Here is a 26,392-nt window from a genome sequence, read left to right on the forward strand (position 1 = left end):
TACAGTATCACAGCTAATAGATGTATTTTAAAAGTGGAAACATCTATGTTTAATTGCATTTAAAGTACGTAGTGAGAAACCACAGTTATACATTGTTATAACAAACCTTTACATCTGAAGTCAGAATAATACAAAAAAAAGTGCTGATTATATATGGTCAAAATAACTGAGGCAAAATTTCGACAACATCTTCTAAAATATTAGCATGTGACCCCTGCCAGCAACACTCTAAAGGTCAGGCTGAATAATGTCAGTGACAATCACTGGTTTTCCTTAGCTTACCCCAAAACAACAACCCAAAAAACTATTTTGTTTTTTTGTTTGCTTTTTTTTTTTTTTTGCATAGCTTTCAATATTGCTGCACTCTCACCTCTGCATATTGCAAGCCCATCTCAGTTCTGAGATAATTTCTTTAAAGTTCTGAATATTTTTAATCCAGTTCTCCTCAAATACATAATATATATTTTCTACCAATTATAAATACATCATTTTTATTAATCTGATTTCAGTAACATGCATTTGTATAATTACTGTACAATCAAAATAGACATTGACTTTACACAGTGTGTATGCTTTTATTTCAGCGCTATTTTTCAGACACACTGCTCAACAAATCAAGCAAATAGGGAAATAAAAAGAAAAAAAAAAAAGGAGGGGGAAATAACCTCTGGGAGGAAACAGAATCTCACAGTGTTTACAGACAAAAAAACGAAAGGAAAAATACTTATCGGAAAAAGGGTTTATTAATACATAGAAAATCCCCACAATAGTTGAAACACACTTTAGGAACTAGTAAACACGTTAAATAGAGTTGTGCCAATTACGCAGTGCCCAAGCATCTGCTTGCTCTTAATTAGATGGGGAGGTGAATGACCACTGTTTATTTTCATTTTCCTCATTAATTATGAAAAACTGCATTTAATTCATCTTGCATGGTGAGAGACTGGCTGCGCAGATGTAAGTCGTAAGGGAAGTGGCTCTCTGTAGGCAACCTGAACATAGAGCTCTGCCCAAGGGGACCCCTGGGTGGCACTGCACAGTAATGCATGCCGTAATTGTAATTTTTGCCATAGTCCAAGCTTTCTTCTTGCTTCAGGGAAAATATCCCATTATAGTTAATTGGGGGAGGACTTAAGGGACCTTCAAACTGTGGGCTGGCGCACTCGGGGGAAGTGCTTTCATAGAAGGACTCGTAAGCGCTGCAGTAATTGTAAGGTTTCATGGACTTGGAGTTGTCGAGAGTCCCGTGCCCCGGGGGGGTGCCGAGCTCGGGGCTGTGGTAGGGGGGGTAGAAGGTGGAGTAGGGCGAGCGGGTGTGATGGGCGCCTTCGCCCGCCTGGCCCATCAGGAAACTTCTGGCATTCAGCTGCAGGCATCCCGCCACCAAGTTTGTAGTTGGCTGGGACAGACCCTTGCACAAGTTTTGGACAAAGGTGAGCAGGTCGGGTCTCTTGCCGATTCGCAGGATTTCAGAAAGAGCCCAAATGTAGTTCTTGGCTAGTCTTAAAGTTTCTATTTTGGACAGTTTTTGTGTTTTAGAATAACAAGGGACCACTTTCCTTAAATTGTCCAGGGCGTCATTAAGGCCGTGCATCCGGTTCCTCTCTCTAGCGTTGGCTTCTTGTCGCCTGAATTTGATCCTTTCCATTCTTATCTTGCTCGTCTTTTTTTTCCGAAGGCCCCTTCGCCTCGGCAAGCCGTTCTCATCCTCCTCTTCCCTCTCTTCCTCCTCCTCCTCTTTTTCTGTGTCTTCTCCAGGAGATCTTTTAATATTCTTTCCTCGGAGCACGATCTGCTTCGAAAAGCTTTCTGGGTTCTTCATTTGCTTTTGGTCATCACTTTCTCTGGAAAACTTTCTGCACATCTGGGATTCTGGCATTACAACAGACTCATCAAACGGTAGTGTTAACATGGTTCTATAATCTTAAGTTACCTGAAAAAATGCCAGCACAAGATTTAAATATTTCCATTTTTAAAGTTTGCCGACTTACACACACATCCTCATGCACCTTTCGTGCATCTGCGTGCACGCTCTGTGAATATGAGTGTGTATGTGTATATATAAATGCACAATCTATATTTTTTGCATTAAATGCCAGTTGCAAATGCTCATTTTTTAAAAAAATAAAAGCTTTCCAGAATTTCAATATCGCTCGAAACATTTGCAACTAAAAATCCACGTTTCTCACAGATAAGTATAGAGTAAATCAATATTTAAAACGTACAATTAGCTCACTGCTCATTTATCTTATTTTTAAACAAGCCCTTCGAACCCTTGCCACCGTGGAATTCAAAGAAATGCAAAACATGATAAAGCAATACAGAAATTTCATTAATCTAAATTCTCCTGGGTGAAAAAATGAGGAGAGCGAAGGCAGCCTTAAAATTGAAAAGTGCCATATCTCTATTAACTGATAGTTAAATATTTTAAAATCACTTTTTGACTTACATTTCAAAGTTTTGGGTTTTTTTTTTCCCATCCACATTTCTTCCCTTATGAATCAAGATATTAAACTCTAGTAAGTTAGAGTGGATGAGAAAAAAATTAATGGAACATCCCCCCTCCTCAGCTAGTAACAGAATTAAAAACAAAGAATTTTTTTCTAAAGATATGTATGAAAATCACATATTACTTATTTCATCTTAAGACAAAAATCAGAATGATCTAACCCTAAACGTATTCAGATTAGAGTTAGGAAATAAAATCCCCCTACCTTTTTTTTTTTTTTTCCTTTTTCCCAGCAAAAATTCTAATTGATATTACCTGTTTAGTTAGAATCAATTTATTTGCTTTTTATCTTTTTCTTTCCTCCCTTTTTTTTTTTTTCTCCCCCGTCAGTAGTGGTGGGGGGGGAGGTGAAAAATTCCCTGCACGCTATAGCAGTGTTTATGTTCTGCGAGGCTCAGATGTCTCCCTCCAGCTTGTAGCTGACAGGAGCGGTCTGTAGATTCTGACTGCAATCCTGCACGTGTGCTAAGAATCCAGCCTGGAATAGGAAAATATTTCCCTTTTCCCAATTATTTTGCTTTTGTTTGCAGTTTGGGAGCAGCAAAAGCTTGGACCCCACAGTCCTCAGAGAGACAAACAAAACGAATGCAGGGACTTTTTTTAATAGAACAAAACTAAACAAAAACCCCGGTCAAAGACTAACTCTATCAGTATTGTCTACACACTTGCAACATTACATAACACCAATGAAAGTATGCAATTGCATCAGAAGAATAAAATGTTAGGAGGAGTTATTAGACAGTAAATAGCATACATAAAATACAAGACAATGATACTGTATCTTTAAATACTTGCATGCACACCCAGCACCAACTGAAATATATCTTTATTTGTATTACCTTAGCTTTTTATTTCATTCAACAATCAGTTTTCATTTTTTGCCTTCCAAATCTTTTCAGTCTGAATGTCGCATCGTCTCCTGGAGTCTAGATCTGTGTATATCTGCACTATCTCATTGATCTCTAAAAAGTGACATTGATGCCAACTGCCAGAGCTGGTACCCATGCCATCTGCTAGTGACGTCACGGGGCAGAGAAAACCACGTGAGCCTTTCTCCTGGGACCTTCATTCTGCACTGATCATCTGGCATCCCTCTAAGTGGGTACCAGCATTCATGTATCAACACAGAAGGTTAGAGTGATAGGGAAAAAAAAAAAAAAAAAGAAAAAAAAAAAAAAAAAAGAACGAAAAAAATCTGCACCAGCATTTCACATACAGTAGGTGCATTTCCACTGGAGCTGCTTCTTTTTTAGCAGTCTAGCTGCACAGATAGATGTGCCAACATTTGGTGCTATCCCTGCCTACAGGTACGGCTGTCCTGTGGTTGTTAATACGGTATTGTTTATACAAAAAGTGCTGTCTTGTATTGATCCGAGTCCCTCCGGTGCACCTGGTACCCATGGAGAAAAAAAAAAAAAAAAAAGGCAAGGAAGGGAAGGCAGGAATGGGGAAGTAACGCCTGTGCTAGAACACACAGCACAGTCACAAAAAGTAGTTTTTGTGCGATGCTGCTGGGAGTGATTTTTGGGGTGTGGGTTATTTTGAGTGCGGTGTGTTGCCCCAGAGTGCAGGATAACTGGGGCAAACCTCTTGCTGGCTCTAAGAAATCCTCCCCTCGCATCCTCGTTGCTTTTCGACATTCCCAAAAGAAAAGAGGCATTTGTGGGAAACTGGACGTACAACGTGAAGCTTTAACAAGCGATGCCTTGTTTTGGAAGCTCGTGGCGGGGCTCACTCGTCCCTGTCCTGCCCCGGTGCGATGCAACTGGGGTGCACCTGCGCCTGGTGGGACGGCACACTCACGGGTGTAACTTGGGGTGCTTGGAGGGCTTCCCGCTCTGCCAAATTGTCTCCGCCTGCCTGGCCTTTTTGCGAATCCTTCCCCGAAATCTCTTTTAAAAACTGAGTTATTTCCTTTGGAAACACACTTCCTCCTCCTAAATTTTCCCCCCTGCTCTTCCATTTGCCTCCCTGGCTGCTCCTTTCTTCCTGCCCTTGTTCCCGTGTCGGCTGCCTCTCCTGTACTCCCTGCTCTTCCTCCCTTAACCCTTTTGTCTCTTTCCACGGGCAAGAAACTGTGAAATGAAGCTGACAAAGCCTCTCGGCTCAGCCTTGCCATGGAGCTTATGGCAAACCCCACCTTGGTGTGTTTGGGGTTTGTGGTTTGGTTTTTGTTTGTTTGTTTGTTTGTTTTTTTGTTTTTTTATTTAAGGAGTGGCATGTCACATGTAAGGGATATCAAGAGAGTTACAGGGGGAACGACGTGTCATCTTAGAAACATTTTTTTTAAAGTTTGCTTTCATTATTATCACGTATCACTGCTTTTTAGTGACTAAGTAATCTCTCTCTTAAAAAAGTGAGCGACTGAGTATGCTTTTAGTATTAAAATAATCCCTGGCAGAGCTGCTATTGTTATGGGTCTGTGTCAGCGTTTCCATTATAAATCCTGTTTTTGAAGGGTTTATAACTCATCTGCTTTAATTCACATTGGGCCCAAGCTTGGCATTAATGTTCTCAGCCCCGATCCAATTATTTTGTTTTCACAAAGTTTCATTTAAATCTGTTTGGGCATTTTTTGATTAGAGAGGGGAACAAAAAATAAAGCAGCAGCACAACGATGTGTGTGTGGAGACCGTGTTATGTACATCTATGTGTGTGTGCTCAATGATTTGAGAGTCTTTCATTAAAAAAAAAAAAGCCCTCACCCCCAAACTTTGCATTTTTTTACAGAAGTGAGAAATATCAGGTCATTCATTCTTTACAGAGCTCAGGCCTCCTTTTTTTTAAATTTTTATTTTTTAAGGTAAATATATTTGAAGTGACAAAAATGTTAAAACTTAAGTGGCAACTGTTCAGAAGGAGCAAGAGCTGTACTATTCATAACATTTGTTCCATTTTATCCCGAATATTACAATCAGTGTAACAGAGGAGAGGGTAGAATCCCATTATTCTCAATAGGAATTTATGTATTAAGATTTATATTGTGGAAGGTCCTAAGGGTTGTCAACCTTTTCAAGGATTTTGCATATTCAGAGTATTATACAATGCACGATAATCTAAATATGCAAAGTCCTGAGGAACCAAACCCTGTTTTGATGCATACTAAAAATACTATGAGAAATTGAAGGAAAGGTTGACATTGTAGTGGCTCTGTGTAAAGGCAAGGACCGTTAAAATTTCCAGTTTTATCACCCAGCCTCCAAAATACACTTTTATAAAAATATTTGCTCCCTCTTTTTTTATTGCTGAAGTAGGGTTTTTTTAAAAAAACTACTTAAATGTTATTGTAAAATGCATTTTTGAATGGCTCTTCTACTGCTACTAAAAACAAAATAAATGAATTAGTTTGTGTTGAAGGATTCCCTCTGTAGTAGTAACATTACATTTTTGCAGATTCTTAATCCATCATTTGACCTTTTTAATATTTTCAAATAAATAGTGGAGAAACAAAATAGCTGAGATATCAAGGTTTAAAAAGCCTCTACTGTGCATGCATAATAACTTTTCATAAGGATTTTACTACGCATTTTGTATTATGGATCCATGATATGCAAATGTGTACTGCTGTTAATATGCATTCACAGCATACCCCATAACTGCTGCTTTGCTGTCTACTGTGAATGCATGTTAAGAATAATACACAAAACACAGTTAAAGGCACTCTATAGAACGGCTGCACAGCACCAAATATGTTACTGAACACATACCACGATTTTTTTCCTGTGCCCAAGCTGTATAGTTTTGAATTATAAGTGACTCTATTTCAAGTGCAATATTATTATAATACATTTAGCACAGCCAAACATTAATAGATTCACTGAAATAGTATTGAGTTCAAAGGACTGCAGAACCTCCACAGTGCATCAGGGGGACTGACCCAAACTGCACTGCAATCAATGGGAGTCCTTCCAATAACTTCAATACGCTATCATCGGATCTCTAGGGAATGTCTCTACTCTTTTCTTTTTTTATCTTTTTTTTTATTTTTTCATTGTTGTCTCCCACCCTCCCTGGCCCACATCTCCCAGTTGTGCTGTAACAGGAGAACGGCATCAGAATTAAGGAACTCTAATGATGTTTGCTCAGGACCAGTTTGGTGTGCTGTGGTCTGGGTCATTCACTGGTAACAATGGGACCTCGTGGGCAGCGAGGGACTGTTCAGAAAGGAAAGAGCTGGCTAAATCTTTTTCTTTTCCTCGTTTCCTCATCTTTCTAATGTAAGCACTAAAAAGTCACAGCAACGCTGCTCCTTGCACATATAAAGTCACGGTGACAATCCTGTGATGCCAAACTCCCTCCCTCACGACCTGGTGAGAGTTTTCCTTCCTGCCACAGCACCCAACGTGCAGCCCAAACAGCTGGGGAGGACCAGAAGTCACCCCCCCCAAACCTGCACACCTCTGGGCAGGCTCCGGCGGTCGGTGTCTATGCCAGAACCTGACTGTAAGCCTGCAGCGAGGCTGGACTGTCACCTTCCCTCGGTGGGAACCTCTGCTGCCTTGGGAGCGAGACTGGGGGGAAATGTACGTCTAGTGCATCCTAAATTGCAAAGTCAGACCACGAGGGGCAAACACGAGGGTATAACGGTATGAAAAGCAGTGGCTCCTGGCTCCAGTCTCCTCCCGAGTTCTGAGCTTGGGATGAGGTGGGAATACCTGTGTGGGGTTTTTGTTGTGGTTTGTTTGGTTTTGTGTGAGGGGTTTGGGGGGTTTTGTTATGGTTTGGGTTGGGTTTTTTACAAAAATAGAGCAAAAGAGGATGGTGTCTTGGGCAGGGACTCTGGTCTGCCAGCCCCAGTGAGTCTGACTGGTGAGAACTGTGACCCTCTGGTGAAGGCAGGACCGCGTTCCCATAGGAGCTGCCAGGGAAGGAACCAGACCAAGGTGCCATACGCATGTTGTATGCCAGCCGCATATCCTATGTGCAACTCAGGGACCGAAGTGATGTGCATCCCTGTTCAGGGGTGACCCAGCCCTTTTCTGTCTCTCTGTATCCCCAGTACACCGCCACAGACTGTGAACTGCTTTGTGTTCAGAGGGGAACCTGACGTTCCCATCAAGTTGGCTAAGCCCTCTCCCACCAGTGCTAATATGATGTACAGGGATATACGTCCTTCTCCCAGGAGAGATTAAGGAAGACGCTAATAAGGACCCCTGGCTTCAGAGAACTAACCTACATTAGTTCAAGAGGATTCAGTTTAGTCTGTAAATGTGATTTTTAACCCATCTGCTAATGCTGCAAAATATTATAAATATGCTTTGCTCCCGTAATGAGGAAGTACGTCTTGCTCTGATCAGACACCCTTAGTTTTATGTTTTGAATAGACTGTTAAGGACAAATATGAAAGAGCTGCAGAGGGGTTAGTTACTCTGTTTTAATGGGAGTTGCTTGAGTAAAATATGAATTTAGAGTCTGAAAATGGACTCTAATACTAATTGCTTATGGTTATCCAAAAATGAGTTTGTGACCAGAAATTGCTCTAAGATTTCTGAAACACATGGCTAGAATGGATCTGATTTAGATATGACATACATTTGGCATAATCCTATTAATTTTGAGCTGCTCCTGGCTTACACTAATGTGAACGAGTTGAGACAGGCTAAATAATCTTAAGATGGAGAATATGGGTTTTTTTTTTAAAAGTTGTTCTACCCTAGAAAAGCATTGGCATGATATAGCTTGAAAGTTTTTTTACCAAATTAAGAAGTGATATGTACCTTGCAGCAATATGGGATTTAAGGTACTTCTCTCTCTGGTGAAAAATGCTCTAATCAGGCCAGACGCGTAGCTGTGTCTCTTCTTGAAACTGCAGGGGGTTAAGATCATTCCTATTGCTTTGTGGTGTGAAGCAACCCTATAGTACATCTGAGAAACCAGGGGTTTTTATTCATACTTGGTGACTGGGGTTGTCACATTCTCTGCTACCCTACCTTGAGGATGCTCCGAGATCAATAAGTTCGGGAGCGTTTAGAGGCTGCAGCAGGGACTCTTGGCTGTAGCACACATTCTGATGCTGCTGATCAGCATCTACTCTTTAATGGCAATCTCTGTCAAACAGCTAGTTAGCAATGCTGCTTTTTTCCTCCCTTTCTTCCGCCGGTGCCTACAGTGATTCACAGGCACGCTTCCTCCGTGTTTCCATTTTGAGAATGTCTCTGTCCCCATCAAAGCATGTTTTTTGGGATGGACCTTGCAGCCCGTCCCTTCTAGAAGAGGTGGTGTGGGTGTGCGTGACCCCAGAAGAGACCTGCACTGCTTCCCCTTCCTCAAGCAGACCCCATAGCTATGATGCATGTTTTTTTCTTCCATAAACTGGGGCACTCCTTCCTTACAAAACCTCTGAGGCTGATGGGCTGCTTTCCTCTCGCCGCTGCAAATCTCCCCCCAGCAAGAGGCACTTGAAGGGACATTCTCTTTAGATCACCTGTGTGGATGTTCCCGATATAATTTTTCTCCCTTCCTGCAGCCTTCTCCCTGTGAGAGGATTATCTGTCGCGCAGGGAGAGACAACGTGCTGAGCCCCACGTGGTGAGGCGGTGCTGGGGCAAAGCCCCTCTGGGAAGCGGTGGAAGCACTGAGCGTGTGGTGACGGTGCCGACTCGGTTAGAAGAGCAGAACAGCCTTACAGAAAGCGCATGCTGAGATGAGCAGTTTGCTGAGGACTGTGCAGCATGCTCTAAATAAAATGCGAGATGCAAGGAAATAGAGAAGTTGAATTAACACTGGCTTGACGGCAGTGCAAAATAAAAGCTAAGAGTAAAGTCAGCTTCTGGTGGACAGTTCCCTCCCAGGAAATTATAGGATGTTTTATAAGGGGAACTTTGTAAAAGATCCTTGCAAAGTTTATGAAAAACTCTGACATTTCCATTATTTGCAGCAGACCTTTGAAACTCAGCAGGGAGAAAGCCCTCAGGCTAGAGAAATGACTTTTCTTTACCCCCATGAAATTTTATCCAGGTTCAGGTGAGCTCTAAGCTCCTAAGAATCATCATTTCCTTTCTCTTGCATGCACTCCTCAGGCAAATTTTAGCAGCATACTCAAATAATATCTGAACATCTTAGAAAAAAAAAAAAAGACGACCTTAGAAATAACAATTCCTTTAAACTTATTTTGAAAGCACATTATTAAAGTTGAGAAATTGAGTAGCTGACAGTAGGAAATGCCAGAGCTATAGTTGCCTATGAAATATCAATTCTCTCTCTTATGTACAAATACACAGGTAGTTTCTTAACAGCGCAGCTCAGCAGAGGTGCTTGTTTTTATGAAATAATATTAAGTGTGGGGCAGGATGACTCAGGCTTACTGTAATGGGAATATCTCCTCATTTTGGTTTGCTTTCTATTATCTGAATTTATAACCCTCTTTGGACAGGGCTCTTCCTGAGATACTGGTCTGATGAAGATAAGTAAACTTTCCATTCAAAAAGCAGAAAAGCTGTGCAATCAGGCGTCCCAAGCTGTTAATGAACTATGGCCTCCCTCATATTTCCCAAATCTGCGTTACACTTTTGACTCCTCCTAGCATCTACAATTGCCAACCAGCATCTGCGACATGTGATAATGCATGCGCTTAAAAAGCTCACTGGAGGTCTTTTCTTATTGAAAAGAAAGGTAACTTTGGGTTAAAAAACCCCCTAAGCCAGCGTCAGAACTAAACGTTTACAACACTCCTATGAAGCAGGGAACTGCTACTTTCCAGAAGGAAAAAGATCTTACAGCACAGATCCTGAACTCGTTCCACTGATTTAAAATGCTCGATGCAAATGTTAGGAGTAGTCAAGAACCTGATGTCTGATAAACACTCCAGAAATTATTTTTTACAAGCAGGCTAGATGCAGTGTACAGTCACTGAATCCTCTAGCCTTCCTGCTTCTTCTTGCTACTTATCTTCATGGGTTTGAAGGCAGTGGAAGATGGACAGTAATATATTTTGGAGGATCTTGACCATCACGTTTTACCTTCAGACAAAGAAAATTTGTCACAGCTGAGAGTGGAAGCTGGGTCATTTGAGATATTTTACCCACAGGATCAATTTTCCCTTGACAGTACTGGAGACTTGGTGGCAGAATTTGACCGCAAATAGAACAGGATTTTATAAAACTGTTTTCTGGATTCAGTCCCCAAGCTTCTGAGAAAGTGAAAGGCACAGCCAATTTCAGCTCAGCTGTAAAAGGGTGCTGAATTCAGATTGGGCTGTAATGATATTTTTCCAAAAACAGTTTGGAAAATTGATGTTTAAAGAACACTTTTTCAGTGATGAATGAACAATTCTATTACTTCTAGCTGCAGATCTACTTTTAGAGTAACTGATGCTTCTCATCTTTATAAAAATCCATTTTATTATGTTTTTCACCAAATTTCCGGGGCAAGTGGACACACTGATGTTGTAAGCTGTAAATTTCTTAGATCACCATTGCAAGCCTAGGACAGCTTAAAGAAGACAAAATTAAGAATAGAGTGATGGTTCCAGTCTATTCAAGCACACACCTGAAAGAAGTAGAGCTCAAGAGAGGGTTTTGCTTCTACCTGCATATATGTTTTTGGTAAGATCTGTGGACATCCTCTAGGAAGCAGCATTGTCTAACAACAGTCAATAAAATTTGCCAAAATCAACAAAAAGTTATGATTTGCCATAAAGAGTGGTGAGGCTGTCACACATTTAAGTACAAGCTGAAGTAAACAGTATTTTCAGTAATTTCCATCTCTTACGTCTGTGTAACCTCTAAGGAGTTGTGTAAGCCCTACAGCGTGCCAGCTTCCTCAGCCACCAGGCATCATGAAAATCCGTGCTTCATGCCACAGCCTTGCGCACACAGTGTTGTTTTTGGAGGTAACTACTCTGCAAAGCGGTCTCACTGTACAGGGTGTGCAAAGGACATAGAGCAGTATCTTTTGGCAGCCTGGAGTTTTCCTTTCAGTTCTTGGGCTGGCTGAGGACTGCTTTGGATCCCCAAATAGTTTAAAGCAACCATGGCCAGAATGCACCTGGAAGTTTGGCAAAAAGCCCTTTTCTCTGGCCACATTCCCTGTTCTAAGAAGGAAGCCTGAATCCTGCTTGCATTTCCCCTCTGTTGTGCTAGTCGCCATGTACGCTGACTTTCTACCTGGCTTGCGTGGCCTTACTTGGGGGCCTGACCCTTTAAGCTCTTGAGGTAATGGGAAAAGGTCATAGAAGACGTAGTTTGCAAAATGCTAAAACAGTCAGTGATCAGCAGAAAGAGTACTGAATATGCATATATTTTTGCAAGATAGGAATCCTTTCTTTTCCTTTTTTTTTTTTCCCCTCACCATGGTATTGTTCTTCATATCAGCCACTATCTATTTGGTATTATTTTGGTTTCTTTGTCATCATCCTTAATTCAATTGCTATTTTTGGAGAAATATTTATTGCAGTTCAATTCATTATTACTGCAACATGACCAGGAGAGAAAAAATATGCACTTTACAAAGTATTCATAGATATTCATTCTGAAGAGTGTACTATAGTAAGTTCAGGGCCTTATTATTGTGTTCAGGAATTTTATGCATGGCTTGGGTTGAAATTTGAAGTGTACTTTCTGCCTAGAGAGGCGTGCTGGCTTCTGCGTTCTGCATTTGGACCTGTAAGGCATCTCACTATGTAAAGCCATCTAGGCAAAATTTATCTCAAAAGGGTACTTTGCTATGAATTTTGAAGACAGCCGTGTAGAGAACATTTGCTGTCACCAGCAGATGGTGACTGGAATAGCTGTCTCTCCCCGTACCTCTAAGCCCTGGAACAGTGTGAATACAGGCAATGCAATAATGATTTGGTGAAGCGATGGAGGAAATACACTCGGCATTACAGCATGGGGCCAAACCCTGAGAGATTCAGAGCTCCTGCACTATGTCTTGAAGTCTGGGCATTGGAAGAGTAAAATCAGTGAGGTTCAGGTTGGTGGGGTTTGGAGTAAATATTGCTTTCCGTTGTCTGTTACTCATTTGCTTCTTGCGGCACCAACTAACATCAATGAGTTTTTTTGCAAAGACTGCAAACGCTCTGACTCCCGTGGAAACAGAAATCTTGATTATGAACAAGATATTTGCAGTTTGACCTTGTAACATAAAGTGGCAGAAAAAGGAACATGTTTTCTTTCTGAAGATTGCGTCTTCTTTTTGACATAAAACTTTGTGTAATAAATGCATGATAATGAATTTTCGTTCTGAGAATAAGGCATTTAGGAAAGGTAAGAACTTGAATTAATTTCAAAGGGATTCAAAAGGATTCTTCTTTTCAAAATCACATATAATACATAAAATCAAAACCAGAGCATTTTTTCTTCAAAATGAGACATTTCAATTGATATGAAACAAATATTTACTGAAAATTTTGCATTGTGAAACACTTTTTTCTTTCTTTGCTTTTGGTTCATATCTGAAGGAAAGCAAATTTAGAAATGTGAGCTTTCTCCAAACAAAGGAATGTCTCAGTTTGCCTATTGCACCAAAAGCCCTATAGCACCTGAGCTAAATCAGTGTTTCCAAAAGGCAGACCTCTTTCAGCCATGTATTCTGGATTTGCAGTTTTCACTCTATTAATCCATTTCTCTGCCATGTACTATATCTTATAATTCAGATAGCCTATTCTTGTTATTTAACTACCATATATAGATGTTTCTGCATGCTTCTCAAATCTTTCTTTTTTTTTTCTTTAATCATCAGCAATTCTCTGAAGTAGCAGTTCAGACTCCCCTATACCCTCAATTCCATTTTGCCAAACACAACACAAAAAAGATAGCCTTTGTTAAAAAGTTTAATGTTCTTAATTAGTAGAATTGTCAGACTAATTAGAATACCAATTAGAATTGGCAGGGCTATCGTTAATTTAGAAGTGCTGTGGTCTAGTGTTAATCGCTATTAAACCTTATAGTTTGTGAAAGAGAAGGAGCAAGGAGATGAATACACACATGCACACAACCTCCCTCCCCTCCCATTTTAAATGTTAAGGGTCCATAACCATAACGATCCGTGCTGTCAATGTGTACTTAGGGACTGTTTAATCCACGGAGACGTAGATGCAAAGTTAATAACTGTTTATGCACAAAAGTAGCATTGCAGAATAAAAACTTGGAACTTTTTGTGTGTGTGTGCTACTATTAAAATGGCAAAATCCCATCAGTGGCTGGAGCAGATAGATACTCGAAGCACCAAGGTCTTCTTATCAGAAATGTGCAAGACAAATCCACTTTACTTGCTTTTACTTTTGGTACTGTGAAAGTTACTTTGCACTTCTTGCAGCACATGGCAAATAGAGATCTCACAGCACTGTACATACTGAAATTAAGCTTCAGTGCCTGCTGATTCAGTGAGTTTATCAGTGTTTCAAAGGCGGAGGAGATATCGTTCAAGTTCCCATGGTGAGTCAGACGTACAGTGGGAAATATACTGAGAGCTCAGCAAATTTCGGTCTCTGGATCTCACACACATGCACATGTGCTCTTCCCATTGACCTAATTCTAACTTTTAAGTGGTGAGAAGATTGTGGAACAAAACAATTTTATTTTTTTAACCTCAAAGGAAAATAAAGGAACTTCTATTCAAACTATGTACTTAGAACATCTGTTCCAGACTGAAACCATAAGGGACAAGTTCCCAGAGGTGGATGCTGTGAATATTCCTGTGAATTCCACGCACACCACTACCACACGCACAGAGCCCAATTTATATCTGCAAGCGATTAGGAAAAAAGGGTGCTCAGGTGGCTGGAGAAACACGTGAGATCCTGATGCGTCAAAGTCCCAAGCACAAACGTAACGTTTCCTAGGTGCAAATATATTTTCGACTTTGATGTTTTCTCCAGCTGGGCTGATTGTCTTCTGAAATCTCTTGCCAGTGATAGATTGAGGCAAGAATGATGGTACTGATTGTTATCTATCTGGGGCAATGGTGGTATGAGCTAGAAGAGGATAGACTGAGGGCAGAGCAGAAAAAAGAAAGGTCAGTGACACTGTTGTCTGTGGAGCATGCGGGTGTCCTACTCATAATGCAGCACAGCGTAAACATTTTTCTGTTCCTCTCCAGCCTGATCTAGCTCAAGTATTTCTCTATTTACAGCACAGCTAGTTCACAGTCTGATAAAATCCATCCAGACCCAACTGTCCTGCCTCTTCTATTCCAGAGAAACTGAATAATTATTTTTCAAGGAAGTCAGATGTTCATATTGCATCTTGTAAGTGTGTGGTCAAGAAACCTTTGCTTGGTCAAATGGCATCTTGCACGCTAATGCTTTATTTAACCTCTGTTTATGTAAAGCTGTAGTCAAATATGACATGTATGTGTATCTTTGCTCTTGCAGAAAAAAAGTGTGAATTTACGTGCTTTATATAGGAAAAGGGATGTAAGAATCAGCTACAAACTTAAGCTTCGTAGTTCCTATCATGTTACTGCTCAAAGCTAAGATTTGATCCTGGATAAGTAAAATGCTGAAAAAAATAATTAAGATACAGTAAAAGAAATTAACTGATGAAAAAACGATTTAACTGAAAGCCAGCATTTTCATTCAGTTTTTCACCAAGTAACCTAGGTAGTGAATGTTAAAGAACTACCTACAAAACCATTTTGCTCTCTGCTCTTTAAGTTAGAGTATAATTCAAATGAGAAATTAAAAGAAGAACTAAAAATTAGTAATTAGTTAACAACAACAAAAACTTTTCTCCCAAAGCAAACTTTTTTAAGCATATAAGAATCCTCCCAAAAGTTTAGCTGATTTAATTTTTTAGGGATTTTTTTATTGACCATGAGTGGTTTTTTTCTTTATTTAAGTACCAGTACACTCATTTCAAAGCTTTGGTTTTGAGCTGCCTAAACACTGTAGGCAACGTGGTCAAGCCAACTTGAGACCACTAGGACATTTAAAATCCCATCAAAAGTTTACTCCAAATCTGTCAGTCCCATTTTCAGTGAGAGTTTTTCAGATTAGGGAACAAAAAGGGATTCCTGTCATCTCAGGCTGCTGCAACTTTTGCTCTCAGTCACATATTTCATGCCATAGCTTCAGGTCTTTGCCACTTAATCTTACAGAACCCTAACCATTATTATTTCTGTTTTGTCCAGGCAACCATGATGATGCAAAGGATGACTGTGAAGGTAGGGGCTTCTCACTGAGCTCAGCTCCAGGTGGACTTCACTCAGCAACAGCATCATATTAGATGGGTGATGAATAACAACCCAGCACGTACATGTGAAGCTGTGCAAGGACTCGTATACCCCCAGCTTCCTGCTCACTAGCTGCCTGAGTGAAAGCCAACTAAGTTTGCTTTTAGAGAGTGGAAAGAGGAGGCACCATCTTCTCCTGGGGTGTCTAAACTAAGTGCAATGAATCACCTTCTACTACTTTCCATTAACTCTGTGCATGTTAAACAACATGCTTAGGACAGACAATTTTTCTTATGGCTGATGTTAGTTAAATCAAGGATCATAAGATCATAGGATATCCTGAGTTGGAAGGGACCCATAAGGATCATTGAGTCCAACTCCTGGCTCCTTACAGGACCAGCCAAATCAGAGCATATGACTGAGAGCGTTGTCCAGACACTTCTTGAACTCAGTCAAGCTCGGTGCTGTGACCACTTCCCTGGGGAGCCTGTTCCAGTGCCCAACCACCCTCTCAGTGAAGAACCTTTTCCTGATATCCAACCTAAACCTCCCCTGTCGCAGCTTCATTCTGTTCCCATGGGTTCTATCAATGGTCACCAGAAGGAGGAGATCAGCACCTGCCCCTTAGCTCCCCCTCATGTGGAAGCTGTAGGCCGCGATGAGGTCTCCCCTCAGTCTCCTCTTCTCTAGGCTGAACAAGCTAAGGGACTTCAGTCTCTCCTCATACATCTTCCCCTCTAGACCCTTCACCACTTTGTTGCCCTCCTTTGGACACTCTCCAGTAGTTTTATGTCTTTTTTGTACTGTGGCACCCAAAACTGCATGCAGTACTCGAGGTGAGTACCAGCGCAGTGTAGAGTGGGACAATCACTTCCCTAGACTGGCTAGCAATACCATGCTTGATGCACCCCAGGATACGGTTGGCCTTCCTGGTAGCCTGGGCACACTGTTGACTCATGTTCAACTTGCTGTCGACCAAGACCCCCAAGTCCCTTTCAGCATGGCTGGTGTCCAGTGTGTCATCGCTCAGTCTGTATGTATAGCCAGGGTTGCCCCTTCCCAGGTGCAGAATCCAGCACTTGCCCTTGTTAAACCTCATGCGGTTGGTGATTGCCCAGTTCTCCAATCTGTCCAGATCTCTCTGCAAGGCCTCTCCACTCTCGACGGAATCAACAGCTCCTCCCAATTTGGTGTCATCTGCAAACTTGCTCATGACACCTTCTAGTCCTACATCCAAGATGTTTATGAAAACATTAAAAAGAACTGGCCTTAAAATGGAGCCCTGGGGAACCCCACTAGTAACTGGCCACCAGCCTGAGGTAACCCCTATTACCATAAATCAAGTTCCACTGTAAGTCTTTGCAGGGTCAGGGCTAGAGCAGGTTGGAAATCCTTTGCCAGAACAATTTCCTTGTGATAAAGCTGTTCTCACAAATCAGTCTTTTCTTGGGTGTGTTTCACCATTAGTGAAGTCTGTTGACTATCTGCTCAGAAAGCCGAAACAAGTCCTTTGTGCATCAATAGATCTGTTCATTGGGCTGCCCCAAAATGTGTATTTCTCTAGTCAGTTAAATGTTAATGTGTCCTGTCCTAGAAGACACATTGGGTCATAGAAGCGGTGGTATAGGTCCCAGTTCTTCTTTATGGCTTTTGTTCTGTGGCCATAATACATTTTCCAGGGTGCAGTGCAATCCTGCCTCTGGACAACCATCGCTCTGTACAATGATTTGCAGCTGGGGCAGGAAGCTGGGCTTGCAGGGGGCACTTGCTCCTGAGGAAAACTCCCACAACACCAAGTATCATTGGAGAAATAGGCATTTCTCTGTTTTAAGTGCCTCACACTGTGCTGCTGTTTCCTGCTTTGTACCTCAAAGCTGAAAAGGTTCAACGTCTGAAATTTAAATATAGTTTTTCTGTTGAAAGTACTGTTAGGGAGTATATCAACCAAATATTGCAACGTTGGGATCGAAAACAAACACAGAAATTTTGGGATAACTCACTGTAAGAATACTCTGATTTGCTTTTTTAACTATCTCAAGATGCCTTCAGACACAACTCCATTTTACCCTGTCACATAGCTGGCTCAGTGTTCCTGCCACAGTGTAGTACAGTGAAGTATCCCCCAACCAAGGTGAACAAAAGGACTTTGAAATACAATAAAAGATAGTAAGCCAGAACTTTTTATCTCCTGTAAGGCTGTGGTCATTCAGTTCCACTTTTCTGACCTGCACCAGTGGAAGTCCCTGTCCCTGAGGAACTGACCTGCTTCACACCTTGATTTGCATTAGAGATGCTTGTTGCTGCTGCCTTCCTGGGCAGGTGCAACCGCAGCATCCAAGCTCTGGGCTCCCGCTGTTGCTATATATTGCTACATCCCCCTGGCCCAGCCTCACGTCCGGTTCCCCACACAGCTGCCCTCTCTGAGCCATGGTAGTGGTGCTGCATCGATGTGGAAGCAGAGACGGAGACATCACTCTGCTCCTCTACATGAGATGAACAGCAGTCTCTGCTTCTCCGAATATCTTACCACTTGGGTGAGAAGGCATCCTTGTGCTTGGAGTGCCTGGAGGCAAAGAGCTGTGGTTGTGGAGCTTCGGTATAGACAAATGATTTTCCCATTTTACTGTTATTTCCCCAATCGTTATTTTTATTTTTTGCTTAGGTGGTTTGCAGTTACCATACTTATTCATTCTATTGTTTGCCTTTAGGGCTTCTCTGTGCCTTTTCTCCACCATTAGTCTGTTCTCCTTTTTTTCCCCCAGTGATTTTATATGTAATCTTCATTTTAATCTACCCTGATAGTTGTCCTCTTGTCCATTGTAGATGCAATTGTTTCTAAAGCGATGAACAATATTAATTAATTTGCTTGGTGCAAAAGACTTTGTGTATTATGCCACCTCTTTTGCTCAAGAGATCAAGTTTTCCTTATCGTTTTTTCATCCCCTTTTTATTCTAGCCTTATAAAGAATTAGGAAAAAGATTAAATCAACTGCCAAAAGCCATCCATTCCCATAAAAAGAAGGACCACGTAGGAATATAGTCCACAGCTAAGAACACAGGAATTTCTCCTGTTTAGACCTAAGATTGGTCTCATCTCGTATTTATTTTTTGGCAATAGCCATTGCCAAAGAGAGACCCCTAAAGTGTGTACATGAAGGTTAAAAAGAGATTACCCTTGTTAAGTCTCAGACCATTCTCTAACAGTTGCTGAATTCTGTGAGCCCTGAAGCATGACCCAAAAACGTTATTGTAATTAATTATGGTAACTCTGATATGCATATCAATTCCTTTTTGCAAACATACATTTCTGAAATCCACTTCTTGTGGCAGTGAGCTCTCTAGCCTAAGTACATATTGAGCACAGTCCATTTAGGATGCTTTATTTTGTTTCTTTCTGTTTAAAACTCCTAAAGTGTATGAGCAAATCAGTCACATCACAGATCTAGCAAACCAGCAGTGTTTTAGCCTTCTTTTTCATCACTGAGCCTTTTATTCCTCAATTTAGAATGAACAGGACCTTGTTCAGAACCCATCACAATTCTCGATGAATTTCTGGCAACGGTTACTGTACTGCCATAAGGTTTCCTACTTCTGCGCCCTTCCTCCAGACATCACTGAGTCAGTGCGCAACCGAGGACAAGGCTGCAAATTAGCTCAGCGTGGTACACGTTCTGTTGCACTGGGGCCACCCGTCCTTCCCTCAGCAATGGAGGGGGGTCTTTAATCCTTAAAAAAGAAAAAAAAAAAAAAAAAAAAAAAGAGAGATGCTGGAAAGCGGTGCCCCAGCGCTATGCGTGTGGAAAGCATTTGCCTGGAAGCAGCAGAGTGACTCTAGGCAGGTGCCATCCTCCTCCAGAGCGGGGCAAAGGGACATCACTGTAGTGCTTGTTTGTGCTTTGCTCACGTTAAATTCTTTTTAAATAGGGCACTAATAAATAGTGAATAATATAGAGCAAAACTCTAACAGAAGTCAATAGCAAGTACACTGGTTTACTTGCCAACAAAAAACAAAAGTGAAAATGTTAACATGTGAATGCCGCTCTCTGTATGAAGAAGTGCCATGTTCCAAGCGTAAGTGCAAACTAAAACCCCATTTGTGTGAATAGCTAATTATAAGGGTGAAAACACTGTCAATCTTAACACTCATCTGGGTTTCATCTTGGATGCCAAATGGGTCTTGCTGTCCTATATGTTAAGAAAAGTCTTAATTTCACAGCCCTGACAGGAAAATAAATATCAGCCAGAAGTAACAGAAAGGGAATAAACATAGACTATCATGATGGAATTTTTATTAGCATCATTTTTTTCTGACTATATGTAAGCATTCTTCAGAATTAAGTATTGACAAAACTTTCTTAGCTATTACACAATTTAAAAAAAAGAAGAAAAAAAAGAAAATTTTGCGCACAGCGCCTACCATGAGGAAGCCTACTGCAAATTGCAAAAAACTCGTGTGCTGTTGAAGCTTCCTAATTGAAACTAACCTATCAAAGGGTCTAGAGACTTTGTCAAATGTCTTAAGTTGTATCTCATGTCCCAGTGCAATTACAATTTAAATGTAACTCTTTTAAAGAACACTACTGACAAGCAGAACAAAGTCCCATTACCTCTCATACCTATTCATTATTAAAGAGTTAACCTGTGGAGTTTTGTCAAAATCTTTACATATTAATCTCTGAAATGTTGTAGGGTTTTAAAAAACCAACCAACCAACCAACCAACCAAAACAAAACACCTGTTTTTTAAATATCAGCTAAAACACATGGCATGTGGGGAGGACTGTACTCTATAACAAACAATTTGGATCCCACGTGATTCCAAGACCCTGCAAACCTAGAATGATCACAAAGGTGGTTTGCTTTTAAATAAATATTTTAATTTACTTGATGTTAAATGGCATATCCACTAGTGCATATTAGTATTTCAAGCAAAGGTGGCACCTTTTAAAAAATAAATTTTATCTTTGACTGTTCTATAAACTGCTCTGTCAATTTAAGTTGTTTTAGGGTTTTTTTGTATTTCCTCTCTTTCCCGGAACCTAAGTCACAGAACTTCAGATTATCAATTCAACAATATTTTATTCCAGTGTTTGGATAGGAAAGATAAATAAATAAGAAGCTACCCTAGGGTTCCAAACTATGAGAAAAATATACAGCTCAAATTCTGGTTAAACCTAGCATGATAAAGGCTCTTGGAATTTAATTACCTGTAAACCTCATTTGTTGTTTCAATTTAAACCAAATAATTTAAAGCATAAAGCAAAACATTTGCTAATGCTTTTTTTTTTTTTTTTTTAACATCAGAAGACTTTTTACATGTGAGATGCCTGAATCTCAGAGATACAAGAGCAGCACTGTTGACTTTTATGACATCTTTATCTGCTTTTCAGCTTATCTCTCTGAGGCGGATTAACCCACTTGATCATATTCAAACTCCCAAGAAAATGCTCTGTGAATGTTTCACATTTATTGAAATGACAGTATGTAACAGTGGAAAGTAAGCAAGTGGAGGAAGAAGAAACCTTCCGAGAGCTGTGGGAGATGCTGCATTTCTATTTAGCCTTAACTTGCGTGAGATAAGAGGATGCACCTTGCTTAACGCCTTTCTAAATCTCTCGGGAAAGCCTTTGGCTCCTGGGACGCCTGTGATGAACCGTGCACCATAGCATTGCTGTGAGTTGGTGTAGCTCCGTATGACGAGGGGACTCAGTGACTCTCTTTTCACAGCCAGGTGCCGTTGGGTTTGTTTTGCTGCGGGGGTGTGTTTTTTTCTCCTGTCCTAAAAGGAGGAAGATGTAGAATAAGCCCTGACACACTGATCTCCACACCCTGACAGGCTTTGGTGCCTGATCCTCCACCAGCGTGCCGCCCTGCGTGCTATTGCCGGGGCACGAAGTCAGTGCGGGGACCTCTCCGCACCTTCCAGACGTCGGCATGGGGAAAGAAGACCACAGATCCCCTGGGCAGACCACCGGCGGGGGAGGGCAGCAGAGTGACCCTCCCTATCCCGGGGCGCGCTGGGGAGGTGAGGGGTGCAAGGGAGAGGTGGCGCTGGCTGGGGAGCTGAACGTTCCCCGTCGAAATGGATCAGAGCCAAAGTAAATTTCAAGGCCAGGGAAGGGCTCTGCAAGCAGTTTCTTCTTCAGCTACTATTCATTTTTTCCGGACAACCCATTCAAATGCGATCTAGAGAGGCTGCAGGACTAAAGCATATATAGTCATGATGGTTTTAGCAGATCCAGCTTTCTGGGATTTGAGCGCAAGCTTTAGCAGTCCATTCAGGTAAAGCAAACCAAAAGCTTTCCTCCAGATTATCTTTCATGTATGTATAAACAGCATTTGCTGCAAAATGTGTGAACTACGGAGCTCAGAGTCACAGCCTGCAGCACAGCAAACTGGCTTTTCCTGGAGCTCATAATGTGATAATTAAATTGCTAACAGGCACCTTAGTGATGGCATTTGCTGGAGATGTGAAAGCTTTCTTACAATCATACCTTTCTGTAGGGGACTCATCAGTAGAAGCAGAGCTATCAGAATCGGGGTGGTTTTTTATATATTTTCTTCAATGAGTACATTAAATTTTTATGTGGAGTGAAATGGGACAGGACGTGTTTCCCTTCCACTGCACAATGATTTATTACCCCAAAAAGACCGCAGAACTAATTAGCAGAGTAATTAATTAATATAAATTTGCATATTTGCATTTGCAATTAGTGCAGCCGACTGATTAGTCTGAAAATGGGAAGTTTGACTCATTAGATGTTAGTGTCTGCTGGACCGGAAAGCGGCTGCCAGATGAGGCGAAAAAGCATAGAATAAGCATGAGCGTGTGCGTGTGTGCGCGCGCACGCAAGCTCATTATGTCTTTTGTTAGAAGAACGGAGTGCAAATATGTGGTCTAAGATACTAAGACTGCTAATTTTTTAAATTTTTTTTTTATTATTTTTAATCACCTTTTCAGCTGTTTTTTCCCATTAACTTACTTCCTGCAATGAGCCACTGCAACCATGAAGCTCACTGATGCTTCTGAACAGTCAAATCTTTAAGGGAGGGTAGCTGCTGCAGATCTCCTGATTTAGGTGCCGAAGGGGAGCTGTAAGGAGCCTCCTTGCCGTGTGATAGATGGGACGGGGATATTTCCCCTCTTCCTAGTTACATTGTCTAACCAATTGCTAATGCAGAGAGGTCAAACTCAGCGGAACCCATAAAAGCCCAGGATAAGTGATTACCTTTCCAGGTTGCTGTGCTGTTGTCTTTTCCTCCTTGAACACCCTTGTGGGTGTGCCTCTTTCTATACATCTAAACGGCCCTGCTCTGCATACCTGAGCTTGGTATGCCTGGACAGCTGCTGTCCCAAGTTTCAGTGAGGTTTGAGAGAACATTGAAGAGAGACATGTTTGTCTGTCGGGTAATACATCCAGATGCCAAAATATCTGTAGGCTGATTGCTAATGCTTCTCTCAGGGTGCCAGAGCAGAGCTGGTTTTCATGAGGAAGTCCTGTTACCTCTTTGGGGCACTTTACATCACTCTCCCCACTACAGCTGGAGGAAATCTCCAGTCCTTTCCCAGTGAGACTGATCGTCTCCTCTTTAAGATTACTGTGACTGGGAATGGGGGATGAGATGGGGCTGGCCCCAAAACAATCCTGTGAAAGCTCACTGGGTCCTTGTGCACAAGCTTTGATCAGATTTTAGCCGTTGGTGCCTCTTTGACGCTTGCGTGGGTGTTGTGGAAGATTCAAATGGGTATTGCTCATCACTTGCCATCACCGTGCATTTACAGCATGGTGGAGTTCAAGGCTTGTAGCAGCTTCCTCTAGCTCCTTTGCTGTATCACAGCAAGTCACATTGCTCCTTCTGTTTTGATTTTTTTTAAATACTAAGCTTATAAGTTTATCTACAGCAGTTAGAGATGTAGTATATATGCAGTTATACTTTCAATAAAGTATATTTCTATTCTGTTGAAGGAACGAGTTTAAGCTAATGTACACTTTGCAGGTATAAACTCTGTCCCTTCTGGTATACCTTCATTAGTTTGTAAAATCTAAGTGCAAACTGGGCCTAAGTCAACAGGAATCTCTTATAAACCTGAATCCATTCATTTTTGTGAGATTTGCAGGTGTTGATTTGCTCCCAATGTGCCCCTGGCATATTAGGTTCATGCAAGATAATTCAAAACATAATCATCCCTATGAAATGAGACAACCCCTATTTTTCCTTTATACACCTACACCCAGGCACTATAATTTATTACTATAATGTCTGTTTGGGGATTACAAGCAAAATTACTTTTTTCCTGCTACCAATCAGTGAATTTTAATTGAACTTTTACCAAAAAAAGGAATAAATTCCATCAGTATTTGAAAATAATTACTGATGAGTAAATATTATTTCTATTACTATTATTTCTGAGATATTGTTTCAATTATGAAATCCAGTACTAGTAAGAAAGAATTTGTGAATAAACATTTGATGAAGAAAGAACTAATATGGATAAAGAATGTTAGTTAAAAGAATCTTTTTACCACTACAGGTGAAGATATAGGTTTTGCAGTCATTCTTTTAATAAGAATATTTTTCAAAAATTCGGTCATACTCAATTGCATCACAAACATCTAGGAGAAAATATGAGCAAAAATAAAATTTGTCCTTCGTGAATGTCATCTCAGGTAAAAATCGAACAATTTGTAGGACCAAATAACCAAACTTACTTTTGACCAAAATCATTACTACACTTGAAATGTAACCAGATTTCCAAACACATTCAGGACCTACAGAAGCAAATTGGTTCCCACTGCTGTTTTCAGTGCCTCGCTCCCATCGAGTTGTCTATCTGCATCCTTTGGCACTCTTTAAAAATCTAGCCCTGTAGGCAGGTGAGAGTCTTTTCGGACATGGTTGCACACATGTATGTGAGGCAGCCCTGGCCTGGGAGCCATGACATGATGTTATGTAGGTGTTCACCCTGATGTAGGATACGCTGGCTGTTAGCAAGGTGTATTATTGGGACTCAGCACCACACACACACAGCTATCCTCCTGGCGGGTTAGGATTGCTTGGTACTCCATCAGCCTGAAGTGTGGGCAGATGCACGGCTCTACATGTCTGCAAGCTCCCAAGTCACCGAGCTGTTCTTTGTTTTAATTTACAGACAGCTGTGAATTTGCTCTTGGATCTAGACTGAAATAGCATCTTCCCATATTTGAAGCTTTGCATTCTGATACTGTCTCCAATTCTGACCGTCGAAACTGTGCTAAAAGCAAATAATGCTCTGGCCATTTAGGGAGATCCTTTCCCCCCTCGCCCCCCTAAATGCTGACTCAACAACTGAGCTGTTCACCTTCTTCCTAAACTCCCCCGTGCAAAATAGCAAAACATTCTGTTTTTATGAGGTCCAAATGTTTCATTTCAGCTTTATTGAAGAGTTGCATTTTGATAAGCCTGTTTGATTCCAACCACAAAGTAAACCATTTTGCAGAAGCATGACGCATAAGCAAACAGAAAAGTACAGGGCGTACGGTGCCTGCAGTTGGAGAGCACCCCCAAAGAGACTCGAGCAGCAGCAGTGACACAGCACTCTTCTTGGCTACAGTACAGTACAAAGAGAAGGATCACAATGCAGCAAGCTTCCTAGGTCTAATTAGCTGCATAAGGCCAAAGGAAAACCTGTGACATTCAAAACTGATAACTGGGGAAAAAGTAATCTGCATTCATGAGATGGAAAATGGGCAAAAGCCAGCTTCCATTTGGACTCTAACATTGCCTGCATCAGTAGGACTAGCGAAATATGGAGGTCTTCCATCCCCCCAAAGTGTTGGAGAAATACAGATTCAATATAGATCCAAAGAGAAAGGTCAGAGTCTCTCTTTCTATGTGATTGACAGGCTGGCACATCAGTCCCAAGACAGGAAATGGTTTAACTTAATAAAAAGCTTGATATCTGTGCAATCGATTTCATAGCGGAGGCAAGTAAAATGGGATTTTTCTAACAGCTAAGAATTTTTTGCCCACAAGCGTGGGCTATAACTTGGAAACTGCAAAAATAAGTCACCTCCCAAGGTTCTGGTACCGACAACTCAGGTATTTCAGCAGCCACTTCCACGAGCAAGGTGCAAAGAGGTAAAGGAACCTCAGTGTCTGACACAAGAGTGTGATTTAGAGTAGCCAAACCTCTAAAATGGGTACAACAAGGATGAAAATTACAGTCTAGATACGTACTGATCACTGCATAAAAGCAACTCAACATTTCAGGGAGGCAGCAGCTCCCTATGCTACAGACTGTTATTTATCAAGACTCCACAGCATATTCTGAATATAACCTGCCCATCCTGGGCGAGGCAGGTGAGTCTGGAAGAAGATGATGAGCAGCCACAACATTTGGTAGGAAACACCTGCTGGTCTGTTATCAGCACATGAGATTTCCTTGGAAAAGGGTGCACGAAGCATGAATGTTGACAGGAAGTGAAAACATATATGACAACTTAGAGGTATGTGACCAAGACAAGAGGGAATACCGCCACTCAGCCAAAATTTGGGAAGCATAAACTAAACCTGGATGACAGCGGAATGTAAATCACTGCATAGCAAATGAAGGACTTCAGGCACCATGAATGAAGTGAATGCCATAAACCAACCTCCTCTAAGAAACTGGAAACCATGTGTTGGGTAAGTACTTACCGATTAATACTGGGTACCAAGATCAGCAGAAGTCACAGTGCCTCCATAACAGCCAGGATGGGGCAGTGATCTGGAACATGAAGGACGCTGTGGC

The 26,392-nt window shown here is 41.3% G+C and overlaps 1 protein-coding gene across 2 annotated transcripts; it reads right to left on the bottom strand.

Moving 5' to 3' along the window:
- Window positions 1–26,392, bottom strand: NEUROD6 (neuronal differentiation 6). 2 transcript variants are annotated; one of them, XM_075745367.1, is made up of 2 exons: window positions 26,299–26,392; window positions 1–1,933 (listed from the first exon to the last, which is right to left on the bottom strand). In XM_075745367.1, the coding sequence occupies exon 2, from the start codon at window positions 1,910–1,912 to the stop codon at window positions 899–901; it is 1,014 nt and encodes a 337-aa protein (XP_075601482.1). In that variant the 5' UTR covers window positions 1,913–1,933; window positions 26,299–26,392; the 3' UTR covers window positions 1–898. The 2 variants fall into 2 exon arrangements, with proteins under 2 accessions (XP_075601482.1, XP_010298481.1); XM_010300179.2 differs by lacking the exon at window positions 26,299–26,392 and adding an exon at window positions 3,349–3,618.

Source organism: Balearica regulorum, chromosome 2, assembly GCF_011004875.1.
Source record: "Balearica regulorum gibbericeps isolate bBalReg1 chromosome 2, bBalReg1.pri, whole genome shotgun sequence".
NCBI classification, from domain to species: Eukaryota; Metazoa; Chordata; class Aves; order Gruiformes; family Gruidae; genus Balearica; species Balearica regulorum.

Bases quoted from the DNA above. Each gene is read 5' to 3' on its own strand.
- NEUROD6 (XM_075745367.1), bottom strand. From the start codon at position 1,912: ATGTTAACACTACCGTTTGATGAGTCTGTTGTAATGCCAGAATCCCAG.